At 34.8% G+C, this 21,802-nt stretch overlaps 1 protein-coding gene across 4 annotated transcripts in view; it reads left to right on the forward strand.

Moving 5' to 3' along the window:
- The window catches only part of LOC119257685 (ceruloplasmin), a 72,281-nt gene that overhangs the window by 23,657 nt on the left and 26,822 nt on the right, over positions 1-21,802 (forward strand). For all 4 annotated transcript variants that reach the window (XM_037525817.2, XM_054700739.1, XM_037525818.2 and 1 more), the window contains exons 7-12: positions 4,239-4,378; positions 7,428-7,580; positions 9,356-9,567; positions 18,837-18,987; positions 20,289-20,501; positions 21,497-21,704. In XM_037525817.2, the coding sequence (XP_037381714.1) occupies positions 4,239-4,378; positions 7,428-7,580; positions 9,356-9,567; positions 18,837-18,987; positions 20,289-20,501; positions 21,497-21,704 (1,077 nt within the window). The remainder of the gene's footprint in view (positions 1-4,238; positions 4,379-7,427; positions 7,581-9,355; positions 9,568-18,836; positions 18,988-20,288; positions 20,502-21,496; positions 21,705-21,802) is intronic.

The following is a 21,802-nucleotide window of genomic DNA, read 5'->3' on the forward strand; positions in this document are numbered from 1 at the left end:
GGAGCAAAGAATATGCATTGGAGCAAAGAAAGTTTGTTCAATAAATGGTGCTGGGAAAACTGGGTTGCTACATGCAAAAGAATGAAGCTTGACCACTACCTCACACCATACACAAAAATCAACTCAAAATGGATTAAAGAACTAGACATAAGACCTGAAACCATAAAATACATAGAAGGAAATATAGGCGAAACACTACGTGATTTGCACATCAAAGACATCTTTACAGATTCATCACCCAAAGCAGTGATAGTGAAGGCAAAGATAAACAGCTGGGACTACATCAAATTAAAGAGCTTCTGCACAGCAAAAGAGACAATAACAAAAACTAAGAGAAACCCCACTGACTGGGAGAACATTTTTGCACCCAACACTAATGATAAAGGACTGATCACAAAAATCTGCAAAGAGCTGATGAGACTCAACAACAACAAAGAAAGTAACCCAGTCAAAAAATGGGCAGAAGAGCTAAAAAGAAACTTTTCTGAAGAGGAAATGCAAATGGCCAACAGGCATATGAAAAAATGTTCAACATCACTTGTAATCAGGGAAATGCAAATCAAAACTACCATGAGATACCATCTTACACCAGTGAGAATGGCACATATTAAAAAAACTAGCCACAACAAATGTTGGTGAGGTTGTGGAGAAAAAGGAACTCTTCTGCACTGTTGGTGGGAGTGCAAACTGGTCCAACCACTATGGAGAGCTGTGTGGAGATTTCTTGACCTACTAAAGATAGAGCTTCCATATGATCCAGCAATTCCACTCCTAGGTATTTACCCAAAGGACACAGAAACATCAATTCCAAAGAGCACCTGCACACCTATGTTTATAGCAGCAATGTTTATAATAGCTAAGCTTTGGAAACAGCCCAAATGCCCAAAAATAGATGACTGGATCAAGAAGATGTGGTACATATACACCATGGAATATTACTCAGCATTCAAAAAAGATAAACACATGCAATTTGCAGGAACATGGATGGCGCTGGAAGGGATCATGCTCAGTGAAATAAGCCAAAAAGAAAAAGAAAAATACCGGATGTTCTCACTCATAGCAGGAATCTAGAAAACTTAAATAAGGGACCAGGAAAATGAATAACTATAAGAAAGTGAAAATCAAAATCAACAAAAAACTATGAACCAGAGACACTTTTGGGGGGTGGGGGGCGGGAGGGGAGGGATTGGGGTCAGAATGGGGGGGTTGCAATTGTATGGGGAATATAAAAATCAAATTTATTATTAAAAAAAAAAAAGACGGCCATTTCATAAATAACAATTCTTCCAATCCATGAGTATGGGAGATATTTCCTTTTTTTAATCTTCCTTTGTTTCTTCAAAAGTGTCTTACAGTGTTTTCATTGTATAGGTCCTTTAACTCCTTTGTTAAGTGTATACCTATATATTAAATTCTTTTTGATGTGAATGTAAATGGGATTGCTTTTTCTTTTATTTCTTCCTCTTGTAATTCATTGGTTGCACATATACACAACCTGAATTGATTTAAGCCCTGCCAACTTTATTGTATTGAATTAGTTTTAGTGCCATCTTTAGGGTTTTTTTTGTATATTATAAGTCACTGCAAATGGTGATACATTTACTTCTTTGCCATTTGCAGTCTTCTTATATTTTTCTCCTGCCTGATTGCTTTAACTAGGATTTCCAATACTATGTTGAATGGTAGTAGTGAGGAAGTAGACATCCTTGTCTTGTACTAGATTTTGGAGGAAAATCTTCCAGTTTTTCATCATTAAGTATGATTTTAGTTGTGTCTTTATCATATATTCCTTTTTTATGTTGAGTTATGCTGTATCTGTCCTCAGTTATGATTTTTTAAATTATAATAGCCATTGAATCTTATCCTTTGCTTTCTCTGCATCTATTAATATGATCATATGATTTTTATCATTCCTTTTGATAAAGTGGTGAATTACATTGGTTGATAATCAGATGCTGAATGATTCTTATATCCTTGTAATAAACCCCACTTATTCATGATATATGATCCTTTTGATGCATGTTGAATTTGACATGTTCAGGTTTCGTTGAGAACATTGCCACCTTTGCTCATCAAGGATATTGGTCTGTAATTTTCTTTTTTGTGTGATGTTTATGTCAGGGTTTGGTATCAGAGTGATGTTGACCTCATAGAATATGTGCAGAAGTATTCCCTATTTCTCTATATTTTGGAAAATTTTACAAGGATAGTTATTACTAGTTCTTCTTTGAGGGTTTGGTAAAACTCTTTGGTCCCAGTCATCTGCAAATAATAATAGCTTTATGTCTTCTTCCAACTTGGATTCACTTTATATTCTCCTTTTGTCTAATTATTCTTGCTAGGACATCTAATACTATATTGAACAGTAGTGTTGAGAGTGGACATCCCTGTCTTGTTCCATGTATTAGTGGGAAATCTTTTAGTTTATCACCATTGAGAATGATCTTAGCTGTTCATTTGTCATATACGGCTTACGTCATGTAAGATATAATCCACTTATCCCCAGTTCTGAGAGTATTTTTTGTCATGAATGGATATTGAATCTTATAAACTGTTTTCTCAGCTCTGTCGAACTGCCATATGGATTTCATCTTTTTTTTTTTTCATGTGGTGGATTACATTGATTGATTTTTGGATGTTGAAGCATCCTTACATCCCTGGTATAAATCTCACTTAGTTGTGGTATATAATTCTTTTAATGTATTATTGAATTTGATTTGCTATTGAGGACTTTGCATCCATATGCATTAGAGACATTCATCTGTAGTTTTCTTTTTTCATGTTGTCTTTGTTTGGTTTTGATTTTGACATAACGTTGGCTTCATAAAATATGTTCCTTCTTTCTCATTTGTGAAGGCTTCTGGTCCTCAACTTTGGTTTTTGTGGGTGGTTTTTATTGCTGTTTAGATTTTATATTCTTCTTCTGCATCAATCAGCCTCAAACCTGAGCACTATCTTTGATTGCCTCTCCATCATCAATCCTTCCTTCTCAGTTCATGAACTAGTGCCTTATTATTACCCTAAACATTCTGAAAGCTATGTACTTATCTTAGCCCTCTTTACCAATAATATTGAAATCATCACTACTTCTCATCAAGATTTTAAAAGCAACCTCCTGACTGGTATTCCTATTATCATCTTGCTATCCCAGTACATTCTCTAGGTAGTCACTCATGGGATCCTCCTAAAACATTAATCCTGAAGTGTTGAATATTTCAAAGTTTTCCATTCCTAGGATGGAGTTCTGAAACCTAATAGGTCCTCCTACCCATTACCCATCATTCCATGCCTTATTTTCTGGTCCTCTGCCCTGCTCTACACTTTATGCTCCTGTCTTATTTTGCAGAAATTACCAGGCTTATTTTGTCCTCTGGGCCTTCCCATAAATTGATTCATCTTTGCAAGCATCTGCCCTATTCTACACATGATTTAATCTTCATCTTTTTAACTCTAATTCTCTTCTAGGTCATTTTTAAAAATAACTTCCTCTGTAGAGTTGTTTGGGTCTCTTCCCATTAAATCTCCCAATCCTATATAAAATGCTCCACAAAATTCTGTGTTATGACATGCTATTACATTACATACTACTATTACATACTACTATACATAGTTCACAGTCTGACTTCTCTGACATGTGAACAAGAACAGGTCCAGCTTGATTATAGTTGTATCATACATACATAATAGAGTTCCTGGCAAAGGGTAGATTGTTCAATACATTTGTCAAATGGAAAAAGTGATGAATGGGATGGCCTTGTGGTAGTCAATTGCCTTTCTGAGATTTAATTTCCTCATTAAAGTAGGGACAATAATATCAACTTTGTTGCATTGCCATATGAGTTTCAGATAATAAAAGAAAACTGAAGGGCTCCTAGCCCTATAATAAATAGTACCTCTACATTTTTTAATGTTGTATTTCATAACTTTTAAGAAGATTCTACTATGAAAAAATGTGTTAACTATCAGGAGTTGATGTGTGCCCTCTTGAAATATGTGCCCTCTTGAAATTTTCACTTCACTTGAAAAAGTGAATCTCCATGATACTCTACTCCTTAACTGAGCATCCTTCCATGAAGTGGCCAGGCCCTGTCTGCCTCTGTTGCAGTATTAGGCAAATCATGGGAAACAATTATTTCTAAATACTAGTCAAAATATTTCTCTTCAAATGATACCCTATGTGGGTGTCCAATTTTCTGTTCTGCTTTTAACTTCTGCATTCAACTGTTTTCATTCGACAGTGCTTCAGAGGTATTTTTTGAACAAGGTCCAGCAAGAATTGGAGGTTCTTATAAAAAGCTGGTTTATCGTGAGTACACAGACGCCACCTTCACAAATCGAAAAGAAAGAGGCCCTGAGGAGGAACATCTTGGCATCCTGGGTGAGTATGTGTGAAATATATGTGACTATTATGCTCTTTCCTGGGCCACACCAATCTTAGAAATTTCAGGACCTGCAACACGATTTCCATGTATAAATAAAGGCATGGAAGATTACTCATGAGTAAAATGCAGTAGCTAATTACTTTTCCAAATGTAAATTATATTTACAATTCTTCATCATAAAAAAATGCTTCAAATATGATTTTTTTTCTTTAATATGTGTTTATGTGATTTGGTTTAAGTAGACAATGAAACTGTTAATCTCTGCCCTTAGCTAAGTATACATTCACTTAGAAATGAAATCCAGGCTACTATGTAGACAGACTGGGTGTGTCTGAGAACCTTCCGCAAGTTGCCCTCAGGCACAGCCCAGAGCTATTTTTGTTCAGACGCTTGGGTAAAACAGCATTGTAGGAGACAAAAGTGTCTGGATTCATATGCCCTCACTCTCCACCTATTAGTTATGTGAACCTTGAAAGTACTCAACTATCTATGCCTGTTCCCTTTCTGTAAAATAGAAACTGATAACAATAAAGTCCCTTGTGAAGTTGGTGTGAGGATTAAATGAATTGATACACATAAAAACTCAGAACAGAGGACTCTGTAAATATCATTCTATGTTCAACATAAAATATATAAGTACTATATATCTATGTTCTATTTTGTACTTGTTTAATTAATTTTAATAATGGGAAAATACACAGCCGCAGCATTATTCATCACATTCAAGACAATTTATCTTATCAATTTTCTGTGGTCAAGTTTTATCATACACCTCTGACTACCTGGACAAATAACATTCATTTAGCCATCAGAAGACTAGGATAAAGAAAATATAGACACTGAATAGTTTTTTTGCAGATGTATGAAGCTGTGAACTGATTTGGACAAAAATGATAGCAAATTATAAATAGGTAACAGATTTTTTTCCTTTTAAATTGTTACCTTCTTGTTCTTTGCTCAACTGATAAACTAGACATTATCCAAAAAGGATGTTATCAGTAAATGATGAGAAATAAATTAAGGAAGTATAAGAAAATCAACATGAGACTCATATTTTTGCTCTTGTAGTGTCAGATGTGACTTCTTAGTGAAGCTTATTCTACTTCTTGGGAAAAATCAGTTTCTCCATGAGTGGGGATATCGTAGTCTGATTCTGCTTTCACTTTTTATCATAAACATTGTTTGAAAACACAAAAAGTGAGTCCCTTATTGGACAAAGAGGCTAAATTTTTTTCCCACCACCAACATTTGTGTCCCTTTATCCTTTTCACTCCCCTTTCCACTTAACCTCATAATCTTCAGGTTGTTTGTCCACTCATTTTTAAAAGTGTTTTACATTGTAAATTTGTCTGTTATGTGAATGTCCCACATTTGTTCTTATTATTCTGACTTACTTTATCACACATAATATTCTCAAATTTCTTCCATTTTGTTGAAAATGGCTGCATTTCTTCCTTTTTATGGTTATATAGTACTCCACTGTGTGCATGTACCACATCTTCTTGAGACATTCATTTATGGAAGGAAATTTAGGCTGTATCTGTGTTCTACCTATTGTAAATAATGTTATTGTTAGTGTTCTGGAATATATAGGGTATTTTTTGTAGATGGTTTCATATTCTGTGGATATATGCCTAAGTGTGGGATTATTGGGTCATATGGTATATCTATTTTTAAGTTATATAAATCTAGATTATTTTCCACATTCTCACCAGGAGTGTCATTGGGCTCTTTTTCTCCATACCTCTCCAGCTCTTGTTGTTGGAGTCATTTTAATATGTGCTATTCCCACACTGTGGGGTAGTATCTCATTGTGGTTTTAACACGCATTCCTCATTAAAATGTGCATATATTTTCTCTTATTCAATAGGGTATCTATTTAATTATCTTATATATTTTTTCACTATATATATATATAAGTATATATATATAAAAAGTATATATATATATACTTTTTAAATTGAGCTAATTTCAGTTGGCTATTTTTAACTCCCTAGACAACAGAGTTATGAAAAATATCTTTATTGTTGATATCATGGAAGATATTAGCAATGTATTTAATTCTTTTTGAAGCAATTGTAAATGGAGTTATTTTCTTAATTTCTTTAGTTTCTTTCTCATTGTATATAAGAAGGCTGTGGACTTTTGTATGTTGACGTAGCTTGCTACTTTGCTGTATTCATTTGTAGTTTCTAATAACTTTTTGATGGAGTCTTTAGGACCTTCTATAGCAATATTATCATGTCATCTGTGAATGATGATAATTTCACCTTCTTTTCCTACTTGGATTCCCTTTCTTTCCTGTGTGTTTGATAGCTCTGGCCAAAACCTCTAGTACTATGTGAACATAAGTGGTGACAATAGTAGTTTTTATGGGGAAAGCTTACAATTTTTCACTACTGAGAACTATTTTGGACCATTGGCTTGTGATACATGGCCTTTTAATAAAGATTTTTTAATAATACAATATTCAAGTATTCCCATCTTGGTTAACACTTTTGTCATAAATTGGCCCTGAGTCTTATCAAATGCTTTCTCTGCATCTAAGGATATTATCATATGATTTTTATCTTTACTTTTGTTTACATGGTGTATGATACTAGTTGATTTATGAATATTAAACCATCTTTGAATCCCTGGGATCAATTCCAATTGATGGTGGTGTTTAATCCTTATGATATACCATTGAATTCAATTTGCTTATATTTTACTGAAAAAAATCACATTGGTATTTATCAAGGATATTGCTCTATTCATTGTTTTATGCAGTCTTTGTCTCTTTGTCCTGTTTTAGTGTTAAGGCAGTGCTACACTGTACAAAGTATTAGGGAAAGTTTTTTCTTGTATTTTTAAAAATAATTTGGGCAAGGTGGACAACAGTTCTTCAAAAGTTTGATAAAATTCATCCTTAAAGCCATCTGGGATTTTGTTTTACAAAATATTTTTCAGTGCCATTTTAAATCCCAGACTTATGAATAGTTTGTTCAGTTCCTCTCTTCCTGAATGTTATATATCATTGATTGTTAATACTTTTTTTGTCCCTAGGTCCTGTCATTTGGGCAGAAGTGGGAGACACCATCAGAGTCACCTTTCATAACAAAGGAGGACATCCCCTCAGTATTGAGCCTGTTGGAGTGAGAGTAAATAAGGCCAATGAGGGCACATACTATGCTCCACATTCCAGCTCCACAAGCAGAAGTGAGTATAACACTGTGTAATCAATCAACAATGTTTATTAACCTACTGTGCTGGCCACCCAGAAAATCCATCCTGCAAAAACAAAAGGCAAGAACGTCCAAGGAAACTGCTCATATATCATTTCAGGCATCATGCGAAGAAGCAAGTAAACCTCTTCCTATTTTCAATTGATTCATGGAACATTGTCCTGCCTTAATTGGGTGATAATTGACAAAGCTAGTAGTCACTTATTTGGATTGTATCAATTACCTTTCTAGAGGAATATTTGGGTTATTTTTAATTTTTAAAAATGTCCTTACTATTATAAGAAGATTAGAAGAGTATTTTATTTTTTTAAAGATTTATTTATTTATTTATGCAAGCACTGGATACAGTCAGAAGCGCAGGAGGGTGAGAGAATTCACCAAAGCCAGAGTGGGGAACGGAACAGGCAGAGTGATGAAATACACTGCTGAGGGGAGCAGCGGGCACAGCAGGAGAGGTCTGTTGCACCATGTGGGACCCTCGCCAGGGGCCGGGGATCGAACCGGTGCTACAGAGGCTCCTGGCAGCTTCGCAGCCCAGTGCTCAACCACTGCGCCACTGGGGAGGCCCAGAAGAGTATTTTAGAACATTTGAAAAGTATAAAATGGTATAGCCAAAAATATAATCCTGTTCTGTGGATGAGCACTATCACATTTTATATAATTCCTCCATTTGTTCATCTGTGTATATATAATATTTATTTTAAATGTGCTTGAGATAATAGTATTTAAATACAATTCGAGTAATTTTTACCCAGCTTGTTTCTTTAGCACTATAAGGTTTTATAATACAATTTAATACAATATAATACAATAGTTCATTTTGTATCATTTGGTACTTTTATACATCAAGGGTGATCAATGAAGACTAGTGTTTTTGCCACAACTAGCAGTGTAACCATGTGCAAGTTATTTAGTCTCTCTGACCTCAGTTTGCTTCAATTAAGATGTTAGAATAGAATCACCTGCAGTTCTAATGTTATTTTCTGTTCACTTTTGTTCAAGAGAAAATGTGTTGATTAACGCCTATTTCCAGATTTTCTTCTAATTGATGGAAATATAGAAACCAGTAGTTGCCTTCAAAAAGGTTAAGTTCTATTTGGTGGTGGAGTGAGGAGATACTCACAACATAACAAGAAAGGTGTTAGGGACTTTCACAGAAACTGACAGTACAAAGAGGGGCCCCATCTTAATCTGTTTGGTCTGCTATAACCAGATACTACCAATACAAACTGGTTGGCTTATAGATAACAAAAATTTATTTGTCAGTGTTTTGGGGGGCTAAAATTCCAAGACTACAGTGCCAGCATGGTGGTATGTGGTCCTCTTCCAGGGCTTAGACTTCTTGTGTCCTCGGATGGCAGAAGGGACTTGTGGGCACTGTGAGAACTCCTTTATAAGAGCACTAAACTGAATCATGAATGCTCCACTCTCATAACATAATCGTCTCTCAAAGGCCCTCAACTACTAACACCACCATGTTAGGCATTAAAATTCCAATATGTGAATTTTGAATAGATAACAAGCATTCAAACTGCAGCAAATACTAATTTCAGACAGAGGTCAGAGGAAGTTTCTTGGAGGAAATCACACCAATCCTTTGCCTGACGCAGAAGCACAAATAGGATTCCCCACTAGTGTATAACAGGGAAATCAAAAGTAGTTTACCATAAACTAAACTCAGTCTACTTTGTGGCTCAAGTGGCCACAGTATAAAGTATACTTAACTGCCAAATATAACCTTTCTTACAGGTGTGCCTCCTTCAGCTTCCCATGTGGGACCAAAAGAAACATTCACCTATGAATGGACTGTCCCTGAAGAAGTGGGACCCACTTACAAAGACCCTCCCTGTTTATCTAAGATGTATTATTCTGCTGTGGATCCCACCAAAGATATATTCACAGGGCTTATTGGGCCAATGAAAATATGTAAGGAGGGAAGTTTAATTGAAAATGGGACACAGGTAAGTCCAAGCAGAAAAAATGAAAATGATTTCCAAATCATTATTATAAGGAAAATTTTATATTTGGAGATAGTCAGGATTCTATACATAACGTTTATTATAAATTTTTCTCTGGCTTATAAGATCTGCATTGTACAGAGATGTTCTATCTAGCCTGATGGTTCCAAGATGAATTGGAAACAAGATTTTCCTTGGAATTCAATGTTTTTATGATACAATTAGACTTTAATACGCATCCAGAAGTAAAAAAAAACTATGTTAAGTCACTCGACATTCACTGAGGAAAATATTAGTTAAATTATTTTTTAGAAATGAGAAAATGACCTTTAACCTAAAAATAGAATATGTTATGCCATCATTGCTTCTTTTTTTAAAAAAGAATTATTTATTGGGCCTCCCTGGTGGCGCAGCGGTTGAGCGCTGGGTTGCAAAGCTGCCCGCAGCCTCTGCAGCACCGGTTCAATCCCCGGCTGCTCCCGGCCACTGGATGAGGGTCCCGCATGGCACACAGACCTCTCCTGCCGCCCGCTGCTCCCCTCAGCAGTGTACTTCGGTCCTTCTGCCTGCTCTGCTCCCCGCTCTGGCTCTGGTGAATTCTCTCACCCTCCCGCACTTCTGACTGTACCCAGTGCTTGTATAAATAAATAAATAAATAAACAAATAAATAAATAAATAAATAAATAAATCTTAAAAAAAAGAATTATTTATTTATGTATACAAGAACTGAGGTGCAGGCCAGAGGTGTGGAGGGTGAGAGGATTCACCAGAGACAGAGTGGGGATCAAAACAGGCAGATTGACAGAAGTACACTGCTGAGGGGAGCAGTGGGCGAGCCAGGAGAGGTCTGCTGTGCCATGTGGGTTATTCGCTGGCCAGCTGGGTGTCAAACCATGCTGCAGTGATTGCGGAGAGCTTCATAGGTTGCATCTCAACCCTTGTGCCACCAGGGAGGCCGCATCATTGCTTCTTAACCTTAAAAAAAAAATTAACATGAACCCTTGAAAGATAAGGACTCCCTTTTAAATATCTTCAGTATAACTATCATGTCTTAAAATATTCATAATAATGCCTTAACATCATCAATTATCCAATCACTGTTCACATCCCCCCAATTATCTTTTGTTTCATTTGTAGCTTGAATACTTAAGTAATACACACATTACAATCAGTTGATATGTTATTCAGGATTATTTTCTTGTGTTTTTTCTGTGGGAAGAGTTTTGTTTTCTTATTTTTATTGTTGTTCAATAAAGATTTATTTTTTAATGTTTTTATTTTATTTTTATATTCCCCATACAATTGCAATCCCCTTATTTAGAACCCATTCCCCTTTCCCCGCCACCCACCCCCCCATAGTGTGTCTCTGGTTTATAGTTGTTTGTTGATTTTGATTTTTTCTTTCTTATAGTTATTCTTTTTCCTGGTCCCTTATTTAGGTTTTCTAGATTCCTGCTATGAATAAGACCATCCGGTATTTTTTTTTTTCTTTCTGGCTTATTTCGCTGAGCTCCATCCATGTTGCTGCAAATTGCATGTGTTTATCTTTTTTGATTGCTGAGTAATATTCCATGGTATATATGTACCACATCTTGATTCAGTCATCTATTTTTGGGCATTTGGGTTGTTTCCAAAGCTTAGCTATTGTAAATAGTGCTGCTATAAACGTAGGGGTGCAGGTGCACTTTGGAATTAATGTTTCTGTGTCCTTTGGGTAAATACCTAGGAGTGGAATTGCTGGATTATATGGAAGCTCTATCTTTAGTAGGTTGAGGAATCTCCACACAGCTTTTCATAGTAGTTGGACCAGTTTGCACTCCCAACAGCAGTGCAGGAGAGTTCCTTTTTCTCCACATCCTCGCCAACATTTGTTGTTGCTAGTTTTTTAATATGTGCCATTCTCACTGGTGTGAGATGGTTTCTCGTTGTAGATTTGCATTTCCCTGATTGCAAGTGATGTTATTATGTAGAATTTCCCATATCTAGATTTTTATGACTGCGTTTTTCAGGCCATTTAAGATGTTTCTCTCTTTTCATCTAATACCAATAAGCCAAAAGCCTAATCAATAGGTATGATCAGATTCAGGTTAGACTTTTTTTTCATTTTGCAAGATTACTTCATATGTGGTACTGGGTACTTTTATCAGGAAATATGTAAAATATAATTTGTTTCTCTATTGGAAATGTTGTCAACCTACAATGACTATCTTAGATGCACAAACTAATCAGGGATTGCATGATGATACTCTAACTCCATCAATCCTTATTTGTTTATTAGCCAGTATACTTCTATACATGTATAAGATATTGGATTATTTGATGACTAAGAGGTATGTATTACATAAGAAGGAAAAGACATCTGCCTGATTAGTTTCCTTTATAAGTTTTCTTTTTTTACTAATTTATTTATTTTTAATTTATTTATATATTTTTACATCATTGTTCATTTTCTATAGTGTTTGCTTTCTTTTCTCAACTGTAGCCCCATATTTATAAGTTTTCAAATTAGTATTTCTCTTTTAGAATACTTCAAAGATTCTTAGTAGCATCTTTGTTTTTAAGTACTTTTGTGAAATCATAATTTAAGCATATTTGGCATGTTTCAATTCATTGTCATTATCCTTACTGATGTTTAAAGTATCATAATTTTGCCACTGGGGCAAAAGGGACTTCATCCAATTGATTCCTTGAGGTTTTTTTCAAAAAGGATATTAAATCATTTATTGATTACACATGAAAACAGAGATATACATAGTTTATTTGCATCTATAATTTTATCTGGTACATAATTCAATTTAGATATATTGCATAGGATGTGCCAACAATCATTAATAAAACATGACTCTGCTTGAGTGACCCTTTAATGGTGAATTCCAAATCACAACATGGTAACTTTCAGTTCAACTACACCAAAATTTCTGAAAACAATGACTTTTCTACCCAATCAGGTTGTAAAAAAATTTCAAATGGGGCCTGGAGTCACCCTGAAAGAATTCTAACTTTACATTGTTGAGGTAGTTTACCAAGAAGGCTTCAGAGTAGACTAACTTTATAAAGCAAACTTTTTACAAGGACATCTATTCAGTGTCAAAATTGGACTGTAACATTTAACAATTAATAACATGGGTACAAAAAATACATTAAAATACTTTGTTGGAATGCTTTACACTTTCCATGGAGCAAAAATAACCTGTTAGACAGTTAGCCACAAACACAGCCCTTTGTCATCAACGGTCCCAAAAGCAAAGCTTCTTTTCTTGCCACTGCTTTCATCAATCATGATTTCAATCACTTCAGTTTTTCCACACAGCTCAAGACAATCTCTTAAATATGCTCTTCAATGCCTTCTTTGATAATACCAACAAAAATCAACACCAACAAGTGACACCAGATCTTTGAGAATCTTCTCTTTCCACAGACCTGTTTCCACAACTTTCAACACCTTGTATGTCCTTACATTCGTGGCTGTGCCCACCATATATGACAAGCCCAAAGCCTCTGAGCACTTGGTGTTTGAATTATTATCATTGTGAGCATTTACCATTGTTTAAAATGTCTTCCCAGACTCTCATTAGTTGTTTCAAAGCTCAAACTTCTGATGAAAACTTCCACACCTCTTGGGAGACTCCAACTTACACATGATGGCTGTGGAAGAAGAGACTTTTATAATGCTTAATTTTACACGGTCTTAGTCTTTGAAATTTATTTATTTTTTTAGTATGACAAGCTATTTCACATCCATGTTGCACATTTTCTAAGCCAGACCTAGAATCAGAATTTCTCCCAAAAAGTCTTCTTTTCAGTAAGATATTAATGTTAGAACCACAATCCAGGCACTAGGGAAGCTCATTACTGTTAATTATTGTTTCTAGGCCTTTGGGCCTGGAAAAAAATTAAGGGAAAATTCATCATTAGTTTGTATTGATACTTTCTATTCAAATTCAGGTCAATGAATTTTTCTTTTGTTTTTATTTTCACTTAACCTAATTGATCTTACATCTTATTTCCCTTCAACTGCACTGAAAAACTTCTCAATGATAACAATATAAATATTCATTCAGTTCATCCCACCATATAAAAACAATAGTATCAGAATTAAAATTTTAACATTACAGTCAACAATAAGGTTACTGAAAACAGTTTAAGATTTCTTTGCAGCCCTTTTTATTCTTAGAATAGATATCACTGAAGATACTCTGTCCAATTACATAATTAAAATCACTTAGAATAGTTCCTCTCTATGTAATTTTGCTACCCACTGAATACATAGGTTTATTTTATTCATTTTATGTGATTGTTTTAAAAATTGTAATATTATAATTACATAAAATATTACCTAGCTCCAACATCAAATCCACAAAAAGAAATATATTCAAAGAAGTCTAGCTTCTATCCTTTCTTCCCTTTCACCTATCCCCTGCCTCCTCACTACAGGTACTTTTCTTAAACTTTGTAATTCATTCTTCCTCTTTTGCTTATTATTATTATTGATTTTATTTTTTAGAGCACTTTAGGGCTCAACCAAAATATTGAGGATAAGATATAGAGATTTCCCACATACCCCTTAGTCCAACACATATGCACAACCTCCCCCCAAATCAACATCCCTAAAAAAGTGGTGCATTTGTTTCAATTGATGAACCTACATTGTCACATCAACATCATTCAAAGCCCATAGCACATTAAAGCTCACTCTTACTATTTATTTTCTATGGTTTTGGACAAGTGTATAATGACATGTGTCCATCATTTTGGTATCATACAGAGAATTGTTATTGCCCTAAAAATCCCAGGCAGCAATCCTGCCCACCTGTGTCTGTGCAGGTGTTTCTTTTCATAAACCTCTCTCTCTCTCTCTCTCTTTTAAAGATTTATTTATTTTTTATACAAAAACCGGGGAGGATCCCACATGGCACGGCAAACCTGTCTCTTTTAGGGGCAGCTCTTTCTGCCATCTTGTGTCTGTGTAACTGCCCTTTACTTTCCTTCCTTTTTTAATAATAAACCCTCTCTTTTAGATATAAAAATAAAATCCTGTAGGTCTTATTAGTGTCACTATAGTTTTGTCTTTTCCACATGTCATCTGGTTAGAATCATGTAGTGTATAGTCTTTTCACATTGACTTTCACATATTAGTACATATTGAATGTCCTCCAAGTTTTTCATGGCTTAATAGCTTATTTCTTCTTAGCACTAAATAATATCACACTGTCTGGATGTACCACAGTTTATTTAACCATTTACCTACTGAAGGACACTTTTTATGTGGACATAGTATTTTAATTCCTTTAGGTAAATACCAAGGTACATCTTCTGGACTGTATGATAGGAATATGTTTAGTTTTATAAGATATCACCAATTGCATTCCGAAATGGCTACACTATTTTGCCTTCCTATCAGGAATTAATGAGAGCTCCTGTTGCTCCACATCCTTGCCAGCATTTGGCATTGTCAGTGTTCCAGATTTTGGTTGTTCTAACAGGAGTCTAAATGTATCTCATTGTTGCTTAAATTTGCATTTCCTTTAATGATATATGATGTAGACCATCTTTTCATATGCCTACTTGTCATCTGTGTATCTTCTTTGGTGAAATGTTTGTTAAGGTCTTTTGCTCATTTGTTGTTTCACCTCTTTGTTTTCTTATTGTTGAATTTTAAATGTTTTTATTTTGGATAACAATTCTTTATACAATGTCGCTTTTATAAATATTTCTCCCTCTCTGTGGCTTGTCTTCTCATTCTCATGAGATCTTTATTTAGTAAAGCGTAATTTTTGAATGAATGAAGTTAAGTTTATTAATTCTTTCTTTCATGGGTTGTGCCTTTGGCGTCATATCTTAAAAGTTATATCACCAAGGTCATCTAGATTTTTTTCCCTATGTTTTCTTCTAGGAGATTTTTTTATTTTGTTTTTCTCATTTATATCCATGATTCATTTTGACTTTATTTGGTGAGAAGTGTGAGATCTATACTAGATTCTTTTTTTTTTTTTTTGAAGGGGTGTGTTGTGGATATGCTATTGATATAGCATCATTTGTTGAAAAGACTGTATTTGCTTCTTTGTCAGACATCAGTTTTCTCTGACTTATGTGGGTCTCCTCTGGGTTTTCTGATACTGTATCTCCAAATAAATTTCAGAATCAGTATGTCAACATCCACTAGCAATTTGCTGGGATTTTGATTGGATTGCATTGAATCTATAGGTCCAGTTGCAAAAGATTGAAAACTTGCCAATATTGAATCTTCCCATCTACAAACCTGCAAAATATTTTTTTACATAGTATTTTGATTTCATTTATCAGTTTTGTAGTTTTCCTCACATAGATCTTGTACATGTTTTTTCAGATTTGTGTCTAAATATTTCATTTTGGGGGATGTTAATATAAGTGTTTTTAATGTCAATTTTTACTCATTCATTACTGGCATATAAGAAAGTGACTCACTTTTGTATATTGATTTTGTATCCTGAAAATTTGTTTTCATACCTTATTAGTTATAGGGGTTCCAGATTTTAGGGTTTCAGATTTTCTAAATAGATTGTGTCATATGTGAACAAAGATTATTTATTTTATCTTGATACATATTCCCGTTACTTTCCTTTTTGTCTTATTGCATTAACCACAACTTCCAGTATGAAGCTGAATAGAAGTGGTAAAAGAGTATATCCTTGTTTGTACCTGATCTTAGTGATAAAGATTTGAATTTTTTTCATTTCATCATTAAGTAAAATGTTAGCTATAGGTTTTTTTGTGGGAAATTTTTATCAAATTGAGAAAACTTCTCTCTAGTCCTAGTATACTGAGTGTTTTTGTCATTAGTGAATGCTGGTTTTGTTAAATGCTTTTTCCACATCTGTTGTTAAAAGGTAATGTGATGTGATGGAATTCATTAACTCATTTAATGATGTGATGGATTCTTTAACCTATTGATGTGATAGATTTCATTAACTCATTTTCTAATTTTTTTAACTTTTGGGAATGTTATTTTTTTTGAATTTTTTTAAAATATTTACTTATTTGCAATAAATATATTTATTTACATCACTGTAAACTTTTCAGTGGAACAGGTTCACATCTCAAGTATGCATCACCACACCCCACACATCCCAGAATTTATTGTATACAATTGGGCCCCTTCCCCACTCTACAGGCCTCAATTGGGCAGTAATTTATAGAAATTTTTTGGTTTTGTTCTCCAAGTTCCTTTGTTTTGTTCTCTATATTTCACATGTGACTGAAATCATTTAGTGCTTGTCTTTCTCTGGTTTATTTCACTTACTGTTATCCCTTCATATTGTTGCAAATGGCAGTAATTCATCTTTTTTATAAATAGTATTCTATTGTATATATCACATTTTTTTTTAATTGGCAACATCTTTGTTTACTTGTTTAATTTTTTTAAATTTTATGTATTTTTACATCATTTTTCATTTTTTGTACAATGTATGCACTTTCATCTTGGTTATAGTCCCTGTAAAATTCCCACCACCCTTGTTTTGATCCTACTCCCTTCTCCCCCCACCCACCACCGTAGTATGTCTCTGGTTTATAGTTGCCAGTTGATTTTGATTTTTACCTTATTATAATTAGTTTTTTTCCTGTGTATCACATCTTCTTAATCCAGTCTTCTGTCATTGGGCATTTATGTTGTTTCTATAACTTGCTACTGTAAATAGTGCTGCAATGAACATAGTTCATGTACGTCTTCAAAATAGTGTTTTTGCATTCTTTGGATAAATGCCAAGGAGTGGAATTACTGGATTAAATTGTATATATATTTCAAATATTTTAAGAAAAGTTCACACTGTTTTTTATAAGGGCTAGACCAGTCTTCATTCCTGACAACAGGGTAGGAGAGTTCCTTTTTCTCCATACCCTTGCCAACATTTATTGTTTCTATTATTTTTTGTTTGTTTGTTTGTTTAAATATAGGCCATTATCACTGGAATGAGGCTATATCTCATTGTGGTTTGGATTTACTCTCTGTGATGATAAGTTGATATTGAACACTTCTTCACGTGCCCAGAAGCCATTTGTATGTACTCTTTGGAGAAGAGTTTATTTACCTCCTCTGCCCATTTCTTGATTATGTTCTTTGTTCTCTATTGAATTGTATGAGTTCTTTGTAGATCTTGGACAATAGCTCCTTGTTGGATGTATGTTGTGCAAATGTTTCCTCCCATTCAGTAGAGTGTCTTTGTGTCTATTGTCTTACTGATAGTTTCTTTCACTATGCAGAGGTTTTTAGTTTGAAGTAGGCCCATTTGTTTATTTTTGTTTCTTTTTTTCCATGCTGCTGGAATTCAGTGCCCCTGAAGCAAATGTTGTGGAATGTTTTGATTATGTTTTCCTCTGTGGATTTAGTGGATTATAGTCTTATGTCCAAGTCTTTAATCCATTCTCAGTTCATGGTGGGTATGGTGTGAAAATTCTCTGCATGTGACTGTCTCTAGTTTGAATTCTCTGCATGTGACTGCCCAGTTTTCCAGCACCATTTATTGAAGAGACTCTCTTATCTCCATTGCATACTCTTTATTTCTTTATCATAGATTAACTAACTATATAAATGTGGGTTTACTTCTGGGCTATCAACATTTCTTGTAGGGGAGCTACAGGGTTTACAAACTCCTTCAGTTTCTGTTTGTCTGAGAAGGATCCTACTTTTCCCTCATATCTGAAGAAGAATCTGTCAGGATATAATATTCTTAGCTGGCAGAACAGTATTTCTGGTTCCTTATTTATTTATTTTACCGGGGGCAGAGGGACAAGGAGTGAGAATGTTTGTTCAGATGGTGAGAAATTGTGTGAATTCCTGTTCCAATTCACTTGACTGGTTATTTTTTTATTTGAGATGATTCTTCCCTCTACTTCCATCTGCTCTGCTTTACAGAAATTCTTCAAGTTTTTATGAATGTAAATGATAACTTCCCTGGTTTCTAGCACAGACACTTATTCCCTTCTATTTTAATTTTAATCTTTTTTTTTTTTTTGGATGGGCTAAATTTGTCTTGGAATGAAGGCAGGCAGAGCAAATTCAAAACTTTTAGGTGCAACATGAGGCTTAGATTATCATGTTGAATGAAAGTGCACTACACAGATAGTAATGAAAACTCTGGTTGTCCACTGGAGTATTTCATGAGTCCATTTTACAAGGAGGAATGGAAACCTCTGTTCTTATCTTTCCTTTGGTGCACAAATAGCATTGTCTACATGGAAGTCTTTCTGCTTTACTTATTCTCTCTTCACCTTATTGTCCTTGTTTTGATTTACAGAAAGGTGTAGACAGGGAGTTCTATTTATTCCCTGCAGTCATTGATGAAAATGAGAGTTTACTGCTGGATGATAATATTAGAATGTTTACAACTGAACCTGATCAGGTGAATAAGGACGATGAAGACTTTCAGGAATCTAATAAGATGCACTGTAAGTACTGCATCATCCATCAATTGTGTTATTTCAGTACTAAGCATGTAATGTTTTTAATTAAACCAAAATTTTAATAGCTTTGCCCATTCATTAATGTTTTATAAATGGTTAAACATGATAGTGGTCTCAGTAATATCATTGATTATTTAATGTATCCAATTACTCTTCATCTCTCTTAATTCAGAATTAAAAAATACAAGGTATGTCAATTAGATGCATGGTTCTTAAAATGTTCAGCAGCCTCAGCATCATTTAGAATGTGTTAGAATTGTAAGTTCGTAAGCCCCATCCCTGACAAACTGAATCAGAAACTTGGGGGTGGTGGCATCAATCTGCATTTAACAGCCCTCAAGTTCATTTTGATATATGTTAAAGTTTGAGAACCACTGGGTGAGAAACTTTTCTCAACTGTGTTTTACTAATGACAGACTCATTTTATTTTCAATACGAAGCAAGCTATGGTGTTAGAATCAATCCCCATGCAGTTTTTAAAAAACTGTTAATATATTAAAATTGTATTCTAAATGCTCAACTGCAGAGCATTTAAGCTATATCCTAAATGTTCAACTTCAGAGCATTTAAAGTATATTTTAAACACTGAACTCTGGAGATTTTTATTTAATTGAAACCTAGCATGAGATTTACTTCAGTTCCCTTTGTAATTATAAAATGCAGTTATGGTTCAGAGATAGTGAACTAATTGTACACAATGCCCCCACACTACTAACAGACATGTGAAAGTCATCTAGAAGAAAAAAACATAAATTTGCGTTATATGAAGATGTGATTTTTTTTAAGTTGGAATGATACTAGACATATTACCCACAATCTATAAAATATCCTTTTAAAACTCCTTTTGTACTTCAAAGGATCAAGAATATTTTCTGTTGAAAAAAGCAGTGAGAGATACTGTGTATACTCATCCTTGTTATTTAAGATGCAATTTCTACCTAGAGCAACAATGCATTTCCAATCTACAGGCCCAGGAAAAGTCATTATTACTCAGATATTTGGGTGCTCACAAATGTGTCTCCTGAGAAAACTGAGAAGTGACCAGCTGGGGAGAGTAGTGAGATTCCCAGGGCATTCAACTTTGAGAACATTGCATTTGTCTCTACTCCTTTCAGTTGGGGGTTGCTCTGAAAGTGCTGCCAACACCCCTAACAATAAAGCAATTGGAAGGCCTGAGTAGGTTCTTCTAAAAATTAAGTAAACAAAATTTGCTCCAGAAAGTCTGGGAGATTGCCATGTAGAAGGATATATACCACTTTGAAAACGTATTTTCCCAACTGTTACAGCCATGAATGGATTCATGTATGGAAATCAACCTGGTCTCAATATGTGCCGAGGAGATTCTGTCGTGTGGTACCTATTCAGCGCTGGAAATGAGGCCGATATACATGGGATTTACTTTTCAGGACACACATATTTGTCAAGAGGAGAAAGGAGAGACACAGCAAACCTCTTCCCTCAAACAAGCTTTACACTCTTCATGCAGCCAGATACTGAAGGTATATTTCTTTAAAGTCAAGTCTGTTTAATCCATTTGTGCAGTATTGGTTTAATCTTGTGTTGTTTGATAAACTTATGCCTTCCCTAACCTCTCGTCTCCCTAAGTCTGTCAGTTAAGTAATGCAGACAGGCTTGTTGGAGGGATGGCAGAGGGTGAGAAGAAAAGAAGGGACTGTGATTTCTCCTGTTTCAACGCAGTAAAATCCTCAAGACATTCTCCTTTTAAATGAAAGGTAGCTGGCAAATCAGACCAGAAAGGGAATGACTCACATAAAGACTGTGTATCTAAATGTTACTTCATTTATCTATATCCTAGATGTAGTGTCCACTTATTGGCCGTTAGGAATTGAATGTCCTATACTAGAACCCATGCAAATTCAGAGAGACGTACAGATACGTGAATGAATAAAACAATAAAAAAAAAAATTTTAACCAAAACAAGAAAATATACTAACTTGCTTCAGGCTTTATTTAGTTGGTTATTACACACCACGAAAGTCAGATCCAGTGTCACCATTCCCTTTATTCATCAGACAAATAGAAATACAACTGTGAACAAAAGAGAAAAGGTGTCTGCTGTCATGGAGCTGAAATTTTAATTCAGGGAGACAGACAACAAGCAAGAATACTAATAAATACAATAAATAATTTATGAAGTGACTATAAGTATTCTGAAGAAAAATAGGGCAGGGGACTGATGGGAGGAAGAGGGTAAAAATTCTCTGAGGAAGAGACAAAGAGACACTGAAATGATGATAGGACCCACATGGATGTTGTGGGGAAAACTGTTCCAGGAACAGGAAACAGCAAGTGCAAAGGCATCCAGGTAGGCACGCAGTTGACCTGTTCCAAAATGGCAAAGAGGCCTACCCAGTCAGAGGTAAGGAAAGTCATATCATAAGATGATGGTAAGAATTTTGGTGCTGATTCCGAGTAGGGGAGGGGTCACAGAAGGTGCTGAGCAAAGGGGTGACATGCTTATTTCCCATTCCAGGGACTTATAACCTTGAGTGCCTCACAACTGACCACTACACAGGTGGTATGAAGCAAAAATATACTGTGAATGTGTGCGGGTATCCTTCTGAGGAGTCAAACTTCTACTACGAAGAGAGGACCTACTACATTGCCTCGGTAGAGGTGGAATGGGATTATTCTCCAAGCAGGGAATGGGAAAAGGAGCTACATCATTTGCAAGAGCAAAAGTAATTATCCAAACTCTGATTCACGTTTTTTTTTAGGTTTCTCTATCAGATAAGTAAGAATTATGCAAAGGTTTAGAAAAACAGTTGCTTTAAACAGT

This window comes from Talpa occidentalis, unplaced genomic scaffold (genome assembly GCF_014898055.3).
Source record: "Talpa occidentalis isolate TD23 unplaced genomic scaffold, MPIMG_talOcc4v2.1 talOcc4.4, whole genome shotgun sequence".
NCBI lineage: Eukaryota > Metazoa > Chordata > Mammalia > Eulipotyphla > Talpidae > Talpa > Talpa occidentalis.